This window comes from Melanerpes formicivorus, unplaced genomic scaffold (assembly GCF_026170545.1).
Source record: "Melanerpes formicivorus ecotype bairdi unplaced genomic scaffold, bMelFor1.0.p_v2 SCAF_29, whole genome shotgun sequence".
Classification (NCBI taxonomy): Eukaryota; Metazoa; Chordata; class Aves; order Piciformes; family Picidae; genus Melanerpes; species Melanerpes formicivorus.
In genome coordinates, this window is record NW_027142381.1 from 8,780,462 (window position 1) to 8,802,595 (window position 22,134).

At 50.3% G+C, this 22,134-nt stretch overlaps 3 protein-coding genes across 5 annotated transcripts in view; 1 reads left to right on the forward strand and 2 right to left on the reverse strand.

Annotated features, from left to right (window-relative positions):
* Nucleotides 1-27: 27 nt before the first annotated feature.
* IFT20 (intraflagellar transport 20) lies at nucleotides 28-3,200 on the forward strand. Its single transcript, XM_068154900.1, has 4 exons — nucleotides 28-317; nucleotides 700-785; nucleotides 1,553-1,656; nucleotides 2,760-3,200. The coding sequence occupies exons 1-4, from the start codon at nucleotides 191-193 to the stop codon at nucleotides 2,839-2,841; spliced, it is 399 nt and encodes a 132-aa protein (XP_068011001.1). The 5' UTR covers nucleotides 28-190; the 3' UTR covers nucleotides 2,842-3,200.
* A 104-nt stretch (nucleotides 3,201-3,304) lies between these two features.
* Nucleotides 3,305-7,873, reverse strand: TMEM97 (transmembrane protein 97). The gene is made up of 3 exons (XM_068154902.1): nucleotides 7,708-7,873; nucleotides 5,484-5,628; nucleotides 3,305-4,994 (listed from the first exon to the last, which is right to left on the reverse strand). Exons 1-3 carry the CDS (start codon nucleotides 7,828-7,830, stop codon nucleotides 4,744-4,746), a joined length of 519 nt encoding a protein of 172 aa, XP_068011003.1. The 5' UTR covers nucleotides 7,831-7,873; the 3' UTR covers nucleotides 3,305-4,743.
* Nucleotides 7,874-12,836: 4,963 nt separating this feature from the next.
* Nucleotides 12,837-22,134, reverse strand: part of NLK (nemo like kinase) — a 55,465-nt gene continuing 46,167 nt past the window's right edge. For all 3 annotated transcript variants that reach the window (XM_068154907.1, XM_068154905.1, XM_068154906.1), the window contains 4 exons: nucleotides 19,114-19,200; nucleotides 17,253-17,451; nucleotides 15,123-15,216; nucleotides 12,837-14,303 (listed from right to left, as the gene is read on the reverse strand). In XM_068154907.1, the coding sequence (XP_068011008.1) occupies nucleotides 14,249-14,303; nucleotides 15,123-15,216; nucleotides 17,253-17,451; nucleotides 19,114-19,200 (435 nt within the window). In that variant the 3' untranslated portion in view covers nucleotides 12,837-14,248. The remainder of the gene's footprint in view (nucleotides 14,304-15,122; nucleotides 15,217-17,252; nucleotides 17,452-19,113; nucleotides 19,201-22,134) is intronic.

Consider the following 22,134-nt stretch of genomic DNA (forward strand, 5'->3'; position numbering starts at 1 on the left):
TCCGCGGCGGCGCCCCCGCGGCTCCCGGCCTGCCCCGCGGCGCTCCCGGCACTGCCGCTCCCGGCCTGCCCCGCGGCGCGCGCGGGCTGTCGCCGTGGCAGCGGTGAGCGCGCGGCAGGGCCCGGGCCGGGTGGCGCCAGGTGACGGAGTCCCCGGCGGCCGCTCCTGCGCCCCCTGCTCGCCCGGGGCCATGGCGCAGGCGGCGCTGGGCGCGGCCGGGCTCCACTTCGACGAGCTGAGCAAGCTGCGGGTGCTGGACCCGGAGGTGTCGCAGCAGACGGCGCAGCTCCGCGAGGAGTGCCGAGCCTTCCTCGACAGTAAGTGCGGCCGAGCCAGGCCCCCGGGACGCCGCCGTCCCCCTGCCCGCAGCGGGGCCCGGCCGGGGCCGTGCGCCTGGAGGGGCAGCAGTGACAGCGCCGTCTCTGGGCCCGGCCAGCTGCCGCCAGGAGCTCGGAGGAGGGTCAGGAGGCCGGGCAGGGGCACAGGAGGCTGTGCAGGACGGCCCCGGGACGCTCCGGGGCTACTCTTTGGTCTCCCTCATAGCCTGTCAGCAAGGAACTCTTGAAACCTTCCTGTTCACAGCGAGCTAGAAGTAAAGCCACGGCTAAAATGACAGCCCCTGGTGAGACCATGAGGTGCCTTGCCTTTGAGGGTGCTCTGGGCGTTGATGACTTCCTTCCTTGCTTTTTGTCTTTGCAGAAATAGTAGAATTCCAAAAAATAGTGGGCAGCTTAATCGAACTTGTTGATCAACTGGCAAAAGCTGCTGAAAGCGAGAAGATGAAGGTACTGTGCTGTGAGCCTTGTCCTGCTCCCTGCCTCCCATCCCAGCTCTCTCCCTTCCTCCCTTGCTGGCAGAGCCCAGTTCCTCCTGTCAGTATTGGCCAGGTGGTTAGCATTTGTCTGTCTGTCTGTCTGCAGCAGGAGACCTTTGCTTGGGACCTTTTAGTGCATATTAACACCCAGAAGACCTGGACAGGCACACTCCCAAGTGCCACATTGAACACTCTGAGTGTGCCTCCTTGTCTGGACACTTGCACATGAATGGAACATCTGTTTCCAATCACTTCTGCTTGTAGGACTTTGTCCTTGAGAGGCAGGAGAGGCTCTGTGAGGAGGAGGAGGAGGAGATGGGCTTTCCTAAGAGCCCTGCAGCTCTGTACCTGCCTGCCAGATTGTTCCTGGGTGTCACCAAGTGGTGTGGGCTTTGTCCAAGCTGCTGTGGAAATGTGCACAGTTGTAGTTAATGACTTTTCCCCTTCCTTTGTTCCACCCAGAGCCTGTCTGCCTGCAGGGCCAGGCAGCAGTCACCAGTTTGTGTTTCCAGAGCAGTTGGTGACTTCTCTTTCCTCAGCTGGAGGGAAGTGCCAAGCACTTTGCCTCTGCAGGGACTGTTTGCTCGTGTCACCAGCAGCTCAGTCTGAAGGTGCCACCCTCCTGTATTGCTGGTGTGGCTGAAACCCTTCAAAACCAAGCTGCTAGGAGTGGAAGGGGTTGAAGTAACCACCCCCACCCCCACCCAGTGCAGCTCCTTCACTGTCCTCTTTTGACAGGCCATCGGGGCACGGAATCTGCTGAAGTCTATAGCAAAGCAACGAGAGGCTCAGGAGCAGCAGCTCCAGGCTCTGATAGCTGAGAAGAAAATGCAGCTGGAAAGGTAAATTTGCTGTCAGAGACCTGTGGGGCACTGCCTGGGCTGGCAGGCAGCCCAGCCTCTGTGCTTGGCTGCAGGACATGGTCAAAGCTGCTTCAAACAGTGTGCAGTGAAGCTGTGTCCTCCTGCAGAGAGTTCCTCTGGGGCAAGGTACAGCCACGAGCCTGCAGCTGGCTTAGGGCTTGCCCAGAGTGTCTCTGGTGGCTCTGTGGCTCAGCAAACAGAGGCAGCACGAGATCATGCCACTGCAGACACCAGCAAAACTGCAGCAGGCTGCCAGGTGGCTGACCTGTGAAGGCTCTCTAGAGCTGCAGGGTCTAGCTGGTGCCAGGAGGGGGGCAGCTGGTGCTGAGGGCTGGCAGCTTGTGGCAGGCTGAGAAACTGGCAAGGCTGAGGAGCATCAGGAGTGTGAGAAACAGGCTGGCAGAGCCACAGCAGGAGCAGGGCAGGGATGGTGCCCCAGTGCTTCACCCTGCTGAGGCTGCACCGTGAGCACTGGGTTCAGTTCTGGGCACCACAGGACAGGAAAGGCATTGAGGTTCTGGAGGGGGCCCAGAAAACAGCAACGAGGATGGGGAGGGGTTTGGAGGGTATCATACAAGGAGGGGCTGAGGGAGCTGGGGTGGTTTAGTCTGGAGGAGGTGGGGGAGATCTCCTTGTTCTCTACAGCTCCCTGAAAGGAGGTTGGAGTGGGGCTGGAGTTGGTCTCTTCTCCCAAGCACCTGAGGACAGGACAAGAGGCAGTGGGTTTAAGTTGTGCCAGGGGAGGGTTAGGTTGGAGCTGAGGAAGAACTTCTTTACTGAGAGCAGTGAGGGGTTGGAACAGGCTGCCCAGGGAGGTGGTGGAGTCCCCATCCCTGGAGGTGTGCCAGGAGCTGTGGCTGTGGTGCTTCAGGCCATGGTGTAGTGGCCGTGGCAGCTGGGTCACAGCCGGACTCGATGATCCTGGAGGCCTTTTCCAAGCTGTAATGATGCTCAGATGTTATGAATCTGTGCAGCTGTGGCTTTGCAGGTGACTAAGAGAGGCAGCTCCTTCCCCATCCAGCAGGGGAGGCTGAGCTGCAGCAGGGCTGGCTGCAGCTGTGGCCCTGGGGTTCATCCTCCAGGTACCGGATCGAGTATGAGACGCTCTGCAGAGTCGAGGCCGACCAGAAGGAGTTCATTGACCAATTCATCTTCCAGAAGTAAAGCAGCTGAAGAGGAAACCACAAAACCAAACTACCTTGGAAAGTTGACCATTCCAGGACTTGTTGAGAACGTTCCAAAAATATGCAATCTTTTCCCACTGTGTGTGGCTGGAGAGAGGGCCTGGCTGAAGGGGCAGGTCCTACCCCAGTGTGCACGACACTGCAGTGGGCAATAAGCAGCTGCAGAGACTGTTTCTGTCCTTGGCTTTTTGTACCACTTTTGTACACTCAGCAGCTGCCACTCCATCCCCAGCTGAGTGGCTGCTGCTCCTGCCCTGCCTCTCCCTTTTTGACCTGTACAGCTCCTTCAGAAATCAGGAAATAAATTATTGCTTTCAGGCTTCTCTGGGTGCACCAGGAGCAGAGTGGCTTTGGCTGTGTTTTGTTTGTGACCTCCAGAGCTGCCTGCAGCCCCTGGGGGCAGCAGCTCTCACCTCTGCAAAGACACACCACACGAGCAGCAGGACTTTTTGTCTCTGTATTGACCAGATTCTTTTTGTCCACAGTTAGGAAGAAGGGGCCAGAAAGGTACAATGAACAGGATGGAGCAGTCACAGACACACAAAAGGCAGAAAACAGGGCAGAATGAAGGGCTCTGGACAGCCTGCTCTAGTGCAGGAGGTCCCTGCTTGCTGCAGAGGGGGTTGGACTGGATGACCTTTGGAGGTCCCCCTGCAACCCAGACCATTCTATGACTGGAAGCTGTGCCTGAGGTACTTCCAGCCAGGTAGTCATGAGAGAGTTGAATCCTTTCCTGGGTAGTGCTGGTGACTGCAGAGGGAGGAGACAACCCCCCCTGAGCCAGCAGTGGTGGCAGGAGCAGAGAGACTATAAACACCCAAGTGGCATTTCACAGCTGAACGCTGGGGCCTGACAACCAAACCTCACACTGAAGTGCAAACAGATCATCTTGTGTCTGGCTTGCAGCAACCAACCAAGGGGAAGTTGGTCTGCCCAAAGCCCTGGGAGGCTTCAATGGATGCCAGTGCAGCCCTGAAGGAGGCAGTGGCTGAGAAGCCTTCTCAGGGCCCTGTAACCTCACCCACAGCTCCGAGGTTGATTCCTGCAGCTCAGGAGTCAGCAATTCTCGGGGGGTTTGGTTTATTTTTAGGAGGAGGAGGTTTTTATTTCCTGTGGGAACTATCTGTGAGCTCCTGGTCCCTTGAAGTTCCTTTTGAGTCTTTCCCTTAAGAAGATTAAATGCTGTTTAATGCCTTTAGTGATTTATTTCCATAGCAGGAGTGGTTTCGTGGAAGAGGAGTTTACAAATCCTTGTTTACAACTCCTGAAGTGCTCCAGAGCCCTCTAGGAAGCGTGTGCCTCACTGTCAGAGTGGACTTTAAGCTTTCAATAATCCAGATCCTGGCAGGCTTACCACTCAGAATCAATCAAAATCAAAGCAGAGCAAAGGAAGGTAGAGGAAGGGGGGGAGGGAGCTCAGGATTCTCATTTGAAGTGCTCCAAAGGCAGAGCCTTGCAAATCTGTGTACAATCACTCAGGGGTTTTGCAGAATGTGCTCCTGGAAGACAAATTTCTTAGTTAAATGGTATTGTAACAGTCACCTGGGAAAGTATCAGCTGGAGTTGTTTTCCCACCCCCCATCAAATGGTGAAAGTTCATTTCCCATCCCAGCTGTGCTGGTACCGCTCCCAGCCGGCACTGGGAGAGCAGCCAGGGCCTCTGCCCAGGCACCACAGGGGACTGAGCTGCCAGAGCTGCTGCAGATGACTGAGGGAGGCTGGGGACTGCCACCCACCCTGATCTTCTGGTGGGAGCCAGGTGCTCTGGGAGCAGCTGCTGCAGCCAGCAAGGTGAGACAGGTGTTAGCCCCAGAGGACCGCGGCAGCACAGGGCCTGAACCAAAACCAGTGTGAGTGGTGGGCAGACAGCTTTGGGAGCAGACTACTTCCTTTTCCTCTTCTCCACCTGGTTATAGTAGGGGTTGTAGAGCATGGTGAAGAGGATGAGGAGTGGGATCAGCAGGTAGGGCAGGTAGATGGACAGCAGGACCAGGCGCTCACGCTGGGTCTCGGGCCCCAGAAGCTTGGACTTGGAGAAGTCGTGGAACAGGATGTGTGCCAGGATGGCAAACAAAGTGGTAGCCACATGGGTGGAGTAGATAATTGCAGGAGTCCTTATCCATTTGCAGCCACCTGCAGAGAAGCAAAGAGGAAGCAGTTATTAAGCATTTGGAAACAAGGAGGGTTGGGAGGCTTTTAAATGAGGAGGACACCACCCACTGCATCTGCCAGGAGAGGCCATCAAGGTGTTCCACGGGGGCAGAAAAACCCAACCACTGGTAGCCAGCCAAGAAGATCTGCCTTGTGGAAACACACAGCACTGGGGCAACAGTGAAAGCTTTAGAGTGACCAAATGACTGCACAGGCTTGACCCAGAGTCTTATCTACCTTGGGAGCCTGCCAGATGTCAAACCTTGATGCTGGCCGCAGTTGATGGGGGCCCCCAGCCAGAGCTTTTGCTCCTGACAGGCCTCACTCTGCTGCCTTCTCAGATAAACCCTGTGACAATAGCACAGCACATGCTGCACCCCTGCACCTGCTTGAGGCTGATAGCTCAGCCTTCCCTGCAGCACAGGCAGCAGGTGCTGTGCAGACAGGCTGCTCAGGACGTGTGATACCAACCTTTCAGGAAGGCATACACTGCCACCGGGAAGAAAGGCAGCTGGAGCAAGGCTTCACAGTAGATAAAGGCCTTGAACCACTCCGGGGGCTGCAGCATCATGGGGTCCTTGAAGGTGGCTGCATACCATTGCAGCAGCTCTGTCAGCTGGGGGAGAGACCAGGACAGGAGATCAACAAACCCAATGTCAGGTACCAACAGGGTGATGCTGTGACCCTCACCTGGCAGCCAGGTGAAGTCACCCTTGCAGTGGGGAAATCAATCACAGGATGTTAGATGTTGGAAGGGGCAACCCCCTGCCAGAGCAGCATCAGCCAGGGCAGGTCACACAGGAATGCATCCAGGGGGGTTTTGAAAGTCTCCAGAGGAGACTCCATAACCTCTCTGGGCAGCCTGCTGCAGGGCTCCAGCACCCTCACCATACAGAAGGGTCTCATGTTGAGGTGGAACCTCCTGTGCTTCAGCTTGTACCCATTGCTCCTCGTCCTGATCAAGGCACCCTGGCACACAGGGCTTCACACTGCCCTCCAGGGCTGCCAGGCACCACCTTTCTGATGAACCCTTTCCATGAACTGTTCCATTTGCACCACAGCCAGGCTCAGGCTCCCCACAGGATGAGCTACAGCTGCTTTCCAGAACCTGTTCCTCAAGGGCCATTTCCTGCCAGAAAAAGCCAAACCACAAACCCCCTGCACCTTGACAGCAGCAGCTGCTCTATTCCTCCCCCAGGCCCTCCTGCTGCCTGCTGAGGTGGGCTCAGTGCTGCAGGCACTTGCTGTGCCTCACCCAGCCCATGGGGAGCTGCTGCCCAGGGCTCCCTCAGGAGCACATCCCTGGCCCAGGAGGTTGGTGGCTGCTTGAGCAGCTCGATGTAAGAATTTGGACTGAGACCTGTGAGTAGTTTGCATCACAGGAGGGTCAATTCTGGTATAGCTTCCAGCTGGACTTTGAACGGGGAGATATGCATTGGGGTTTGCTGGTTAACTATTAATTAGCAATGGTTTCCATAATGGAGTCATTGTCCAGGCAATTCTAATGGCAAACATCACATTCACTCACTGTAAAGCTCCTGGAGGCAGCTCTGGGCCAGTCTCACCCTGGGGACAGGACCTGAACCAATTACCTTCCACCAGTTGCCACCTTCATTGACTTTATTGCTTCTTGTCTGGTGTAATTCTGTCAAGGCAGAGATCTTTACTGACTGGATCACTGCTTTGCCTGCTCCCCCAGTGCTCGCCATGCCCTTTGGTGTGTTCGGCAGCAGCAGGAGCACAAATCAGGCTCAGGAGTTAGAATCAGGCCCTGGGAGTGCCAGGGCGGTGACAGCTACCACGTGGCAGCGCTGCCAGCATCCCTGGGGCGTTAGTGCTGGATGCCACATGGCAGCAGGGCCATCCCCGGGAGGTTTCACGGTGCCGGTTTGCTTCCCTCTACCTGCCCAACCCACAGCCTGCCACGCTGGGGAGACGATCGCAGAGGCGCAGCTCAGATCCCTCAAGGACCCTCCGGCCCCAACCTTCCTTGGCAAAGCCTGGTCTGGAGGAGATGTCCCAGCGCCCTGCCCAGCCGACCCTCGCCCGTGCCCACCGGGGACCTTCCCGCGTGTCCCCGTGCGCGTGGCGCTGAGCGGAGCAGCCCCCGGCCCACGCCAGTTCCAGCGCCCGCGGGGGGCTCCCGCGCCCCGCACACGCCTGGCTCCCGCGCCCCGCACACGCCTGGCTGCTGAGCCCCGCACACGCCTGGCTCCCGCGCCCCGCACACGCCTGGCTGCTGAGCCCCGCACACGCCGGGCTCCCGCGCCCCGCACACGCCTGGCTGCCGAGCCCCGCACACGCCTGGCTCCCGCGCCCCGCACACGCCTGGCTGCTGAGCCCCGCACACGCCTGGCTCCCGCGCCCCGCACACGCCTGGCTCCCGCGCCCCGCACACGCCGGGCTCCCGCGCCCCGCACACGCCGGGCTCCGGCTCCCGGCGCCGCAGGCAGCAGGCGCGGAGTTATTTTTAACGCCCACCCACCGCATCCCATGGAACCTGCCGCGGGCTTCTCCCCCCCCCTCCCGTCCCCGCATCCCAGATTTTGTCACAAACACCAAGAATCGGTGAAAGCCGGCGGAAGGCTCCGCCTCAACTCGCTGCTCCTCAAAGCCCTTGCGCGGAGCAAGGCCCCGGCGCCCGCGGCCCCTTCGCCGCCCCCCGGCCCCCCGCGCCCCCGGCCGCGGTACTCACGCTGGGCGGGTGGAGGCCGGAGGGCAGCAGCGCCTGCAGGTCGATCAGCACCGTGATGGGGATGTGCGAGAGGAAATAGAGCGCGAAGAGCCTCTCCCGCCACCGCGGACACGCCGCCGCCATCGCCGCGCCACCGGCCCCGCCCCGGCCCCCAGCCCCGCCTCGGCGCTGCGGGGCGGCTGCTGGAGCCTGCAGGGAGGAGGAGGAGGAGGTGGAGGAGGAGGAGGAAGGGCCGGGGTTGGGATGCCACGTTCCCCGGTTCCAAGCAGCCCCGGGCCGCCCCCGCCCGTTTCCGCGGCTATTGCTCATTGCTCCCGATCCTGGCCACGTCCAGCGGCTGGGGAAAAGAGGCAGCGGCCGTGACCTTCCTCCTGCAGCGCCGCGGCTGATGATTCATCTCCACCGTAACGCTGCGAGCGTTAAAGCGGCATCTCCTCCTGCTTCTGCAGCTAGGAGCCAGCCGAGGGAGCGCCCATTTCCTTACCCGCGCTAAGGTGCCTTCCGCTGGGCCAGCAGCTTAACGGCGCCGCAGCAAGGCAGAGCAGAGCCAGGTCATTCAGTGGGTCTGATTCCATCCTTTATTGAGCACAGAAGTTGTCCAAGGTGTACACGCAGATCAGAGATCAATTTATCTGCTTGGGTTCCAGCTGTCCCCCGTTTATCAATGTCACAAACAGTTTTAAAGTAACCATACCTGAGCAGGATTACAGAAGTACAGTCAACAGAACTCTCCATCAAGTTACACTTGACAGAGGAGCTTTTAAAAAGGTTACAAAGAACAGACAGTCCGAGAAGGATCTCACGAGACTTAGGAAAACAAAGAAAGGGTAAAAAAAGGTGGTTAGAAAAAACTGCTACCCAAGTAAAGAGTAAAAGCCTCGGCTGAGCCTGGTGAGCACCCCGCAGGTCCCACAGCAGTCCCAGACACGCCAGCAGGGAGCTGGCTGAAGGAGAAAAGCGCTTTTGCAACTTCCTACACCAAGTGGTTTGGATCAGCCACTGACATCTCACCCGCTTTTAGCAACTTGCTCCTCCACAGCTGCTCTTGGTCAGGTCCTCTGCATCCCCTTCCAGACAGACAGACACACACGGATCAGGCCTTCTAGCACCTGGGTGTTCGATCTGTGAATCACCTGGAGCCATTCTTTGCACTCCTGGACTCTTCCCAAGGCACAATTGATTAAAGGAGATGCAGAAGCTATATTTAGAGAGCTCAAAAGGGATGGTCACAATCTGTCAGTCCCCTGACACTGATACCAACAAAGCTTCAAACTGATCAAAATGCAACTCTGACAACCCAGAGCTGGATTTTAACCTCACTGCAAGAAAGCAGCTCTGGTGGTGACCTCGCCTTCAGCTCACTCCCAGTGTGGACACCTGGGTAGTCATGTTACAGAGGAGCTCTCTTGGTCAGAGACAGCTCCTGAGGGTCTCTTTCACTGCAGCCAAGAGCGGCGAGGCTCCAGGAACCACCAGAGCTGGGTTTGGTGTCTGCACGCCGCAGCAGCCACATCTGTGCCGATTCCTGGGACTCCTCCTGCACAGCGCTGTGCCCACGCTGGTACAGACACACCCTGAAAGGCAAATCCATTCCCAAACAGCCTTCTCATCTTTGTACAAACAAGATTAACCCCGGGACCTCTGGCCAAAAAGTACACTGGTGCCCAGAGTGGCCTTTGCTGGCAGTGTCATTACCTGCTCACGCTCTGTGTCCAGCAAGGAGCCCAGAAGGATCTGTCCCTCTGCTCTGTGGTCCTGCGCTGTAGGAGAATCCACTGAGCAGACCAAGTGCAAAGGGCAGCAACTGGTTCAGGCACAGAGCGCTGTGCAGCAATGACGACCCCACCACCACCAGCTCTGGGACATGGTAAAATTCATCTCAGAGACTCTGAAGAAGGAGGTTAGAAGAAGAGGCACATAGCTGAGTCACAAAGGGTATCCGTGCCAGCCCTGGGAAGACAGCACATGCTAAGGCGGCTTTATCAGGTTAGTTCTTGTGAGGTCCTGAGGCTTGAACTAGAGTTCAGTTTGTTGGATCTTTCCAGAGGTCACACCCACAAAACATGGACGTTTTTCAGTCACCTTCTGCAACACCACTGCACGTCGAGTCCTGCACATTAGACCGGAGACCGCGAGGAAGCATCTGGGCTGAAACAACAACGCGACCGTCGCAGCCGGAGTCAGAGCATCCCTGCCTGGATGTCCTTCCGCCTCCCAATAAAGTGCAACTCCATTGCTCACTTTGATTTCAGCAGCAACTTTTGCCTTTCTCCAGGATTAAAGAGTAAAGGAGCAGTTCCAGAAGCCAGAGGTAGGTGCACAATCTATGCAGATCTGCACACGCACCAACCCCCAAACCGTGCTCACAGCAGGACGCTCTCCGCTCCTTCTCCTCGTAGCCTTTCCAGCACCAGCATCCATCCAGCCTGCAACAACTCATCCTTAAACCAAGGTGGGAGATCAGAGAGGAAATAAAGATGCCACCACTTCGTTTTCAAATGTCACATTTAATGTTTTCACCACTTGTACTTCAAATCTACATTTTACAAAGTGACCAGCAAGTGTGCCACATTTAACTGACCAACCTCTGAGATTTTACCTTTCATACCAGTGTCTTCTGGGGCTCTTTTTCATTCATCACCTTTTTTTTTTTCCTCCTCTTTTCTTTCTTTCTTTCTTTCTCTCTTTTTTTTTTTTCCTCATTCAAGTGAATTTGAAATGCTTTCAAGTTGTTTGTTTGTTTTATTCACTCTCAGGAGCCTCATAAAAAACAAAGATATTGCACCATCTTTGTTGGCTTAACTCGACGCTTGTCTCTTTTTTTTTTCACAGCAAAATAATTACTTCATTGAAGTTAAAACTTCCAAACATAACTTACTAATAGTCTCCAACTCCAGCTCAGATCACTCTTGGTGAAAATACTCTGCTAAATACAGATAACTTACAATAACTTTAACAGTTAATTGTCCATAACAAACACCACGGGATATTTTTTTGTTGGTTTTTTTGTCGTCGTCGTTGTTGGTTTTTTTTTTGTCGTCGTTTTCTCCTTCTTCTTCTTCTTCTCCAAGACCAATGCTCAAAAATTTTAAGACCACCCTTCAGTATTTCTTTGTACAGGTGAAGAAAAATCCCCTCCCCCCCCCCCCAAAAAAAAAAAAATAATTAAGGAACAAACCCAACCCAAAGCAAACAACAAAACAAGTCTTCAACGTCTCTGTCTCGGTTTAAATACAAAAGTCGGAAGGGGACATTCAAGTTTCAAGTCTCCACACTGAACTGAACTCGAAAGAGAGAAAAACCAAACCCAAACTAAATCAAACCAACAAAATAAAACCAAACCAAACATAAACACCACCACCCCCCCCCTCCCCTAGAAAAAAAAAACCACCCAAACAAATCATGTGGAGGTAAACAAACCAAGTTGTATACTCCAGGAGGTAGAGGCCTTCAGTTTGTGTTCATATATACATATGCACAGCATTCAGTGTTCCAACAGAGAAAGAATTAGCCACGAAAAGAAATTGAAGTCAAAGGAAAGGAACAAAAAGAAGTTAATCCCTACTGTGACATTTCCAGACTCCCACAGCGCTGCCTAAAGACACCGACACAATGAACAGAGTTCCCTATGTGCTTGGGGGTTTGGGGTTTTTTTGGTGGTTTTTTGTTGTTGTTGATTTTTCTTTTTTTTTTCCTTTTATCCTTTTTTAACAGTTTTATTCTTTTGTAATCCTTTGTAATGTTTTTCTTTATATTATTTTTCCTTTTGCCTTTTTTCCTTTTGCCTTTTTCTTTTCTCTTTTTTCCTTTTTCTTTTCTCTTTTTTCCTTTTTCTTTTCTCTTTTTTCCTTTTTCTTTTCTCTATTTTTTCCTTTTGCCTTTTTCTTTTCTTTTTGTCCTTTTTCTTTTCTCTTTTACCTTTTTTCCTTTTTCCTTTTTCTTTTATCTTTTTATCTTTTTTCCTTTTTCTTTTCTCTTTTACCTTTTTTCCTTTTGCCTTTTTCTTTTATCCTTTTTCCTTTTTCTTTTCTCTTTTACCTTTTCTCCTTTTGCTTTTTTCTTTTATCTTTTTTCCTTTTTCATTTATCTTTTTTCTCTTTTTTCCTTTATCTTTTATCTTTTTTCCTTTTTCTTTTCTCTTTTCTTTTTCTTTTATCTTTTCTCTTTTTTCCTTTTTCATTTATCTTTTTTCTTTTTTCCTTTATCTTTTTTCCTTTTTTAATCTTTTTTCCTTTTTATCTTTTTTCTTTTTTCCTTTTTCTTTTATCTTTTTTCCTTTTCCATTTATCTTTTTTCTTTTCTCTTTTTTCCTTTATCTTTTTTCCTTTTTCTTTTATCTTTTTTCCTTTTTAAATCTTTTTTTCCTTTTTCTTTTATCTTTTTCCCTTTTTTTAACCTTTTTTCCTTTTTCTTTTCTCTTTTTTCCTTTTTTTTAACCTTTTTTCTTTTTCTTTTCTCTTTTTTCTTTTCTCTTCTCTTTTTTCCTTTCTCTTTTATCTTTTTTCCTTTATCCTTTAAAAAAAAATTTTCTCCTTTTCTCCTTTTTTCCTTTTATCCTCTTTTTCCTTTCATCCTTTTTTTCCTTTCATCCTTTTTTCCCTTTTATTTTTTTCTTTTATTTTTTCTTTCACTTTTTTCCTTCTTTTTTTGTTTCCTTTTTTTTTTTTCCTATGTGTTTTTTTTTTCTTCTCTTTCTCTCTCAACTGTCCAGTGCAGGAAAAAAACAAAAAAAAAAAGAAAAGACCACAACCAAAAAACCCAACCAAAAAAAAATAAAAAAGGAGAAAAAGGTTCTCACAAAATTTCACAGAGCTAAACTGTGCAAGCTAAAGTTCTCTCTATACAGCAATAATGATGTCAGGGAATCTCTGAAATTTGTAGCCCATAGATGGAATTATTTACACACAGAGAAGATGCATGCTGGGGAGGGGGGGAAGCAGGGAGGGGGAGGGGGGGGGAAGGGGTGTTTATGTAAGAAAGAGCAGAAAAACCTTCTAAGAAAAATAGATTAAATATATATATATATTTATACTGGGGAAGGAAACAGAAGTTTAGTCTCTCCTAGTCACAAACTCATTCTCTCTACTCACAACATTGGGTTTGAGAACAGCACACGGCACCACCACAGCTCTAGTCAGAAGCTATTTATAGGGTCGGAGCGCCAGGGGGCCGCTGGCCACCTGCCGGCACTTCATGATTGGTCGCAGTCAAAGTTTTCTCTGTTGTTTAGTTTTAGAAACCACCTCCCACCCCCACCCCCCACCCCCACCCCCACAAAACAAAATCTCCAGGAATGGCTCGAGAGCAAAATGTCTCTTTTTTTTTTGTTTGTTTGTTTTGTTTTTTTTTTGTACAATCTCACTTCAATAATTAAAAACCAGAAAAGCAAAACAGAAAGGAAGGTGGAAAGAAAAAGAGACCAAAACATAAAGAGAGACTTAAAAAAAAGACAAAAAAAAAAAAAACAAGAAAGACCAAAAAGACCAAAAAAAGAGAAATTAAAAAAAAGATACTTAAAAAAAGACCAAAACCAGACCAAAAAAAAAAGAGACAAAAAAAAATAGACCAAAAAAAAAGACCAAAAAAGAGAGACTAAAAAAAAGAAAGAGACTTAAAAAAAACAAAAAAAGACCAAAAAAAAAGGAGACCAAAAAACCACACCAAAAAAAGAGACCACAAAAAAAGAAGAGACAAAAAAAAAGAGAAATAAAAAGACTTAAAAAAAAGACCCAAAAAAAAAAGACCAAAAAAAGATAAATAAAAAAAAACTTAAAAGACCAAAACAAGAAGACAAAAAAAAGACCAAAAAAAAGAGATAAAAAAGACCAAAAACAGACAAAAAAAAAAAAGAGACCAAAAGAAAGAGACCAAAAAAGAAAGAGAAAAAAAAGACCAAAAAAGAGAAAAAAAAACCCAGACAAAAAAAAAGACCAAAAAAAAAACCAAAGAGACCAAAAAATGACCAAAAAAAAAGACCAAGAGACCAAAAAAAATGAAACCAAAAAGGAGACCAAAAAGAGACCAAAAAAAGAGACAAAAAGAGACCAAAAAAAGAGACAAAAAGAGACCAAAAGAAAGAACAAAAAGAGACCAAAAAGCCAAAAGAGAGACCCAAATGAGACCAAAAAAAAAGACAAAAAAGAGACCAAAAGAAGACCAAAAAAAAGGAGACAAAAAAAAAAAAGACTAAAAAAAGAAGACAATATGAAATGAAATAATAATAATAATAATACCCAAGGAAAAGCTCCCCCAATTTGGTTCAATCCTGCTTGTTCTGAGCTGAGCCATCACAGCTGCACTCGAATTCATCCAACACGTGCAACTCTGGGTAAAACATCTTCTTCTAAAAGCACAACCACTTTCCCAAGATTCCAAGTCTAGTAGGTCTCTAAATATTATTCATATTGTACAAGTAGTGGTTGTTAATTTAAAACTTCATTAGTAAAATTACAGTACAAGCATTGATTAACCTCCAGAATTGCAAATCCCAGGCTCCAGTGGAAAGCTACATTACATCTTCAGTAGTACACAATCTTCCACTTCACTCCCACACCAGTGGAGATGGAGGCATCTCAGATGGCTGAGCAACCGTGGAACTACAACGAGGCGACACAGAAAATCAGAGCTCACTTGCAGTAGCCAACAGACCAGAGAGTCAAAGCTCAAACACTGCCAGGAGAGCAAAACCCCACCCCCAAACCCCCACCTGGACACCCTCAGAACGACAGCTGACAGCAAACCTTGCCTGCTATCAGGGCTGGAGAGGGACCTCAAGGATCATCCAGTTCCAACCCCCCTGCCGTGGGCAGGGACCCCTCACACTACAGCAGGTTGCTCACAGCCACACCCAGCCTGGCCTTAAAAACTTCCAGGGATGAGGCTTCCACCACCTCTCTGGGCAACCTGTGCCAGTCTCTCACCACCCTTACAGTGAAGAACTTCACAGCATCACCAAGGTTGGAAGAGACCTCAAAGATCATCGAGTCCAACCTTCCTAAGGTCTGCTTTAAATCTCCCCTCCTCTAGCTTGGATCCATATCACCTTATCTGCTGAGTTTCTTAACTCCTTTGCCTCTCTCAGGCCTTCCTGCCCTGTTTCCACAGTGCAGTTCTGCAGTCCAAGTCCAACCTGCCAGCCTCTCAGACCTCATTTTCAGTCTGATTTCTGCACTGGTTTTGCAAAAATATTGCTTGAAACTTTCAGTGAGACTCTAGAGGAGTGCAGGAGAATGTTCACAACTCAACCACACCAGGCCTGCTTTTCTCTTTCTTTCTTTTTCTTTCTTTCTTTCTTTTTTTGGCAGAAGCTATTTGTGGACCTTCCCTGCTCTCAGACACTTCAAACATTTTGGATGTGTGCACTTTGTACTACTACTAAATGTGAATGAAGATCAGATGTGATTACATACAGTTACCTAATAAAGCTCTTAAAAGCAGCAGACTGAGGGTTGATGCAGAGAGGCACTCTGTTTCCTTTCTGCTGTTCCAAAATGAACTGATGAATTATTTCTGTAGACAGGAGAGAAACAACAAAGAAAAAACACACAACACCCAAAGATGAACACTTTTGGCCTCAGCAAAATGCAGTGCAGAGTGGAGGAAGGCAAAGCTTCCTCTGCTGAAGTACTTTACAGTAAGGACAGGAGAACTCCAGCTTCCCTCTACAGCTAACCTGATGGCCAACCTCACAGCACAACCCCACAGAGAACTTGCACACAAGCACTGAAATAAATGTATGGAAGAAAAAAAATCCCTAATCTCCACTGTAGCACTGAGCTGAGGATAGAGAGTTCTGGATTAACTCCTGGGCTTGGGGCATAACTCTTTGAAACACAAAGAATTCTCAGCTTGGACTTGATTTGCAAGCAGCAGAACGCAGCTCCTGCTATTACCCTGTCCAGTTTGATTCATGGATACACTTACTGCCACCAGGCACAGGCACAAAACTGCCACTTGAGATGATTAAACCAAAAAAGTGAATTTTCAGCAGCAAAGAGGGACCCTGTGCAGCGCTGCCAGATAAAACACCTCCTTGTACACAAAGACCAACAGCAGAGCCTGGCCACCGGCTGCCCCTCCGCGAGCAGCGGCGCTGGAATCCACACTGCCGGCAGCCAACTCTAAAGGCAGTGCTTAGGAGAACAGAGAGGGCAACAGAGCTGTGGACAGCTCTGGAAAGTCATGGCCAAAGAGAGGAGGGAAATGGAAACCAGAACAAGATAAAAAGCACAGAACATGCTGTGAGCTTGGAGCAGCTATAAATGGGAATGGCAGAACTACAGGTCCAGGATGTATCTGGAGTCAGCCATGTTATCACAGCCACGTAACGGAGTGGGTTTGTCCCACAGGGCTGAATTGTTTGTTCCAAACTGCTGAGGTGACACATTTCTTCTCCTTCTCCTCCTCTTATTAGAGCTGCCACCAAACAGAATCTAACCCCCTGCTACTATTTCTCATGCTGTATTGCTCTCATAAAAGCTCTGCTCTCCTGATTGGATCTGATCTCAAAAGAAACCAAGTCTATTTTATGGCTTATTTGCTGTGATGGAATCAGACTTCAAATCTCCAGTGCCACAAAGCAACTGCTGGCATTTTGTAACCATCTGCAGCAGCAGTTTCCTCTCCCAGGCACCAGGATTGATTTTCCTCATGACAGCGTGTCCTGACCCAGAGCACATCCTCTGCCCTGCTGCCAGAACCAGAGCAGCACCAGCAACAGTGACAGCGACAGCAGCTGCTGCAAAGGCACCTGGCAGGGACATTTCAGCCTGAGCAGGCTGTGATGGATGAGAGGAAATGTAGCTGGAGAGCAATGAGAGAGCTCAGCTTCAGTTATTGATGGTGCTGACCCTCGCTGCAGCCCAGCTCTGACCCTCGCTGCAGCCTGGCTCTCACCCCCGCTGCAGCCCAGCTCTGACCCCCACTGCAGCACAGCTCTGACCCTCACTGCAGCCTGGCTCTCACCCCCACTGCAGCCTGGCTCTCACCCTCACTGCAGCACAGCTCTGACCCTCACTGCAGCACAGCTCTGACCCTCACTGCAGCCTGGCTCTCACCCCCACTGCAGCCTGGCTCTCACCCTCGCTGCAGCCCAGCTCTGACCCTCACTGAAGCCTGGCTCTCACCCTCACTGCAGCACAGCTCTGACCCTCACTGCAGCCTGGCTCTCACCTCCACTGCAGCCTGGCTCTCAAGATAAAACCTTGCACCCCACAAAGGCCACAGCAGCGATTTCCCTGCCCCCTTGCTGCAACCCTTCAGCAGAAGCAGGAGTGCCATGGGGAACACTGACACCAGAGAAGGATGCTGCTGAGGTTTGAGCCAGGAGACATCTGCACGTCAGCCACTTCTGCATGCGAGGGCAGAACATTTCCAAGTGATTCTGCTCTTCTGGTGACCAGAAAAGCTTTCTTGTACCTTCTGTGGAAGGAGACCTAAAGGAAACCCCCACCTGGGTTGTTTCATGCCTGCAGGGGTCCCATCCTAACTACGGCCTGCCGCGGGCTGGAGCGGGAAGGGAGGCGCAGAGGCTGCTCGCTACTCACCTTTCACCTGCCGGACAGAACTGAGGTTCTTTTCAAAAGTGTCATCAAATTTGGGGTTAGTGATGGGTTCAAAGTCACTCGTGTAAACTCTCCCAGTGGATGTGGAAAAACAACATTTACACATACAGGTGTGGTATCGCAACCGCCCTTCGTCCAGGTACGGGTGAGCTAAGGCATCCTTAGCAGATATCCTCTTGGACTGAAACAGTGCATTTAAAGACAAGAAAACGAGCCCAGTTAGGATCTTCCAGAGGCATTGGGAGAGTCTGAAGCACACTTACTCATCAATTAATGCCTAATTGTTTTATAACCCCTAATCACGTTAAGGGATTAGCTCACGCCAGCGCCTCAGGCCCGCAGAGGCTGCCACTAGGGGGAAGATTCTGCTCAGAAACAAGCAGCAGCACTCAGGTGCCATTGACCTTCCTGTGCCACAGCTGAGGGCAGAAAAATGCTGCTGGGAAATTTGGTTTTTCCATAATTACTTTCTCCAGGTAGCCTTAGAACAATGAGGCCCACAACAAATCCAAATGAGCCCCGGACCGTTTGAGGTTAGCCAGTGCAGCATTTGGCAGGTCCACACGTTTTGCTGTGTCTTCAGGCACCCGTTTAAGGCAATCCACAAATTTAGGCATCACTGATAAGAGATTAATTCAGGGTCTGGCATCTGGAGAAACACTGCACACACCCAGTGTCAGAAAAGGAGTGGGGATGGAAGTGCAGGGAAGAAAAAGGCCAAAGCTGTGGGGTCAGTCACAAAGCCTAGGTCCAGGTTACTGCGATTTTCTTACAGCTCAACCCCAGGAAAGTTCTCAGTCTCTGCCTCTCAAAGGGGAGGACACATCTCTGTTCCTGAAGAGCTGCAGACAGAAGTGCTGCTGCAGGCTCCAGGTGCAATGAAACCCATGGAGTAATAAACCCCAGAGCAAAACACAAACCAAGAGGACAAAAGGGACTTGCTCAAAGTTCCAGAGCAAAAGCAGTGGCAAAGCTGGAAGCAAACCCCAAGTGTCCCAGGCCCCAGGATGTTGTTTAGAGTTGTTTTCATTGATTGGCCTGATGCTTTTAAAAGCCAAAGCCACAGTCATGGAATGGGATTTGGGAACAGCAGCAGTGTTGAGGGGTTAGAAAGGGAAACAAAGGCAGTTTGATTCTGTGGAAGTTCTGACTGAAGGATTCTGTGGGGCTGCCCAGTAAAGTGAGCTTCAGGTTAAAAAAAACCCAATTCCCAGAGTGCTGCCTTCTGAATCCTTCATCAGCTCCAAGCTCCCCCTTCACCAGTGTCTATTTTTCATCTGAAATGGGATTTTTCTGGTGTGGCACTGCCATCACTCAGCTCAGCGATTCAGGTATCAGGTTTTCCAGTGACAGTTTTGTGTAAGGAGCCCAAGGGATGAAATCCCAAATCCACAGCAGCACAGTTCTGTTAGAAAAACAGATGCTAGATCCTGTTCTGTGACTGTGTGGATGCAGCAGGAATTTTGTGTGTGTGTTGCAAGACCATGCACACCCACATGTCTCTAATTAGAACTGCATCAAAGTATCTGATGTTCTGCTACCTACACCTAGCTAGGAAAAGACAGCATGATTCATGAACACCCTCGGCTTTCCCACTCCATCCCAGCTCTCTTCAAAAGATCACTGGGTTTTAAATGCAACCCCCACCCCCCCCCATTCCAGGGGGAAATTAATTGACCAATTATAAGATGATGCTTCCAAGCCCCTCACAGACCCAAAGTACTGAGCTGCAGCCCAGGAGAAGATCATTAAATAGTCCTTCACTTGACGTCTTCATTTAAGGAGCAGACAACAGAAGCTGTGCAAACAAGAAGCACCAGAAACCTTTTGAAATCATACTCACTGGATCAAAGACCAACATCCTGCAAAGGAGATGAACTGCTTCGTGTGTAGCTTGACTGGAGAGTGTATATAGGACAGGAAGGGATGGCTGTAGGGGAAATAGGAGAAAGAGAAGTACAGATAAGTTGTCCTGTCAGATCCATCAGCAAGCAAACACTGCTGGAGCACGCCTGGCTCCATGGGCACCAAGGACAAATGTCTTGTTAAGAAGGACAGGCACTACCTAAGGCTTTCCTAGCCAATAATCACTGGTACAAACCCCAGCACTTGCAACAGAGATCTCATTGATTGTTTTCCCCCTCTTAGATCAGAGGTAATCCCTGGACAAGCCTAGGCTGCATTTATTTGTTTGCTCTTCTACAGAGACCCCCACTTTCAGCTGGGGCTGCTCACAGCTGTTTGGTTACTCACATCACTTCCAGTATTTCATTTTTCTGATCTCAGTCACTGCCAAATTATGGATTATTTTGCTTTTCCTTACCCAGGCCATCCATGTCTAACTGGCAGTGACATGCAGCACAATTACAATGACCTTCAGGCACTCAGCCTTTTACACAGCGATAAATAGGCCAGCAAGCAAGGCTGGGGGGTCTGGGGAGGGGGAAATGGGCTTGGTGAACTCCCCTTCCTTTACAGTGTGGGCCTGGGAGCATGAATTGCACAGGCAGAGAAAGCTGGAGCAGCCCAGAAGCTGGAAGCAGCAGCAGCAGCAGCAGAATTCGTGCTGCAGTTAGCCCCCCAGAAGCCAGCTCTGCTGAGCATTTCCCTCCTGCTTCTCCTCACTGTGCTCACTCACAGGCACACCAGCCTGCCCAGGCTGAGCTCCCAGGTTTGGCTCAGGGTGAAGAAGCCTCGTGGTAGGAATAGCCCAGTAAAGGCAGAGTGCAGAGCCTGGGCACAGCCAGCCCTTGGTGGCAGCAGGAGCACACAACCTTCCCCATATCTTGGGAGGGGAGGCGTGCACGGATCCAGCTGTGGAGCACGGGGACTGCACAGCTGTGGGGCAAGGACAGCTGCTCCTCCAGGCCTGGCAGCAGCAGCCAGCTCCACAGGCTGATAAGGCTTCAACAAGACCTTACTGAGCACAGGGAGTTGCCAATGGCACACACTGACTCCAGAATGAGTTGTTAACACTAAAGTAGCGACTTGGGAAGCCACCTCCCTGCCCCACAGCCTCGGCACGTGGGAAGGAGAACTGCCTGAAATTGCCTCAAACGGCTAAAACTCATCAGCAATACCATTCCTGCTGTTTGCCTTTCCTCCCAAAGCATGAGCCAGATCCTGCACTCTGGAAAGTGCTTCAAGTATGTATTTTTCTTAAGCTACAACAAAGTCACTTTCCACAAACCAGGGAAATGCTGTCCTCCCTACCTGAGATGAAGAGCACCTGGCTGCAGACAGCTTTTAGGGACAGCAAACTGCAACCAAGTCCACAGCCAGAGACCAGAAACAGTCCTGATCAGAGCACTGGAAGTGGTGAGAACTGAACTGCTGGAAGATTTGTCATGGAGTCGGCAGTGAGGGCTTTGAGCAAGTAAGAGGCATCCCACTGGGTCTCTCCTTCCTGTAGCAGAGCACACCAGGACCACAGCAGGCAGGGAACAACCCCCAAGACACTTCACTTCTAGAGGTGGGGCAGCATCTGACTGCTCATGGAGCCCAAACCCCTCCTGACCCTGTGCTGGGAATGGGAGGGAAGAGCCTCTGCCTGGGGCTGCCAGTTAAGCAACTTCCTCACTTCACTGCATGCAGTTTGAAGTGAATTTTGCCAGCACAAAGCTGGCAGTGTGGTATGCAAATGTCCCTTGAGCCAACACACAGTGGGGTGGGGGTCTGGAGTCAGAAACTTCAGGCATTGATCTGTTTTTACACAAAGCAGCAAAATGCTTCACCCCTCACCTCCCCCTGTGCTCACCTACATCGAGTAAAAATAGTTGGTGTGACAAAGTAATCACCAGTTTCCAACTTGGTTTTCTCTCCCTATTAATCTAATTAAGAAACTGGCAACATTTAGCTATTTATAACCTGGAAAACCTCCATTTTAAAAGATGAAAAACCAGGAATGGGCATTCAGACATGAAAAGTGCTTGAAGCTGGGAGGCAGAGAAAGATCACCTCAGAAGTCGACTAGCTGCAGCCTGAGCCCTGCTTGCGAGGGGTGCAGCTGAGCAGCTCAGCTCCAGAGGGTGCTCAGCCTCTGTGGCACCCCATGAACAGTGAGCATTGCTGTCCTCAACAGACACAGAACCAACTGCTCCTGGTTTGTATCCTGTGGCTTAGGGGGCACAGGACATTAAATCTGTGCTGGGAACATTTGATACCACTTCACCTCACTTGCTTTTCAGTATTCCAATCACTCCCTGGGTCAAGGGACAGGGTTTCACGTCTACAAGGACAGCCTTAGCACTGGGATGAGCAAACCAGAGGACATTCCTGTCCCCATTTCAATTCCTGACAAACCATCCTGGTTTAACAAACTCAGCAGGGCCAGCAAACAAATTCCAGAGGCCTTGCTGACTGTGACCAGGAGCACAGCCACTGCCCTTTGCAAATGCCAAGCAATTATCAAATTAGCAGCATGTAAAAGCAATGTTCTCAGTATCTGGATGAATTTGTGCACTGTTCCATGGGTTTATGTCTGAAGGGGAGGGATTTCCCCCACCTTTAATCACAATAAAACACCCCAAAGCATGAAAGTGCATGGCTTCAAAGTTCCAGCTCTTCCAGCAGGTGAGAGCCAGAAACTAGGCTTGGTTTGGTTTAGAACTGCTGGAGAAAGTCTTCAGGAAATCCTTCTGTTATTAATGTTGAAAGGAAAAAACACCAACCCAAACCCCAGCACAAAAACCAACCAACAAACCAAACCTGTCATGAAGTGGAACAGAGGCAACTTGATGTAGTGAATTGAAAGTGCCAGGGAGGCAGAACTCCCACGTGGCACTAATAGAGCAGAATTTATCTTCAGTGCTCATTTCTATGGTAACCACTATTGTGGTGGGGAGAGAGGTGAGAAATGACTTCA

Coding starts and splice junctions, on each gene's coding strand:
- TMEM97 (XM_068154902.1), bottom strand. CDS start 7,830: ATGGCGGCGGCGTGTCCGCGGTGGCGGGAGAGGCTCTTCGCGCTCTAT. Junction 5,629..7,707: donor CCGGCCTCCACCCGCCCAGC/GTGAGTACCGCG, acceptor TCTCTCCCCCAG/CTGACAGAGCTGCTGCAATG. Junction 4,995..5,483: donor AGTGTATGCCTTCCTGAAAG/GTTGGTATCACA, acceptor GCTTCTCTGCAG/GTGGCTGCAAATGGATAAGG.
- IFT20 (XM_068154900.1), top strand. CDS start 191: ATGGCGCAGGCGGCGCTGGGCGCGGCCGGGCTCCACTTCGACGAGCTG. Junction 786..1,552: donor CTGAAAGCGAGAAGATGAAG/GTACTGTGCTGT, acceptor CTCTTTTGACAG/GCCATCGGGGCACGGAATCT. Junction 1,657..2,759: donor AAGAAAATGCAGCTGGAAAG/GTAAATTTGCTG, acceptor TTCATCCTCCAG/GTACCGGATCGAGTATGAGA.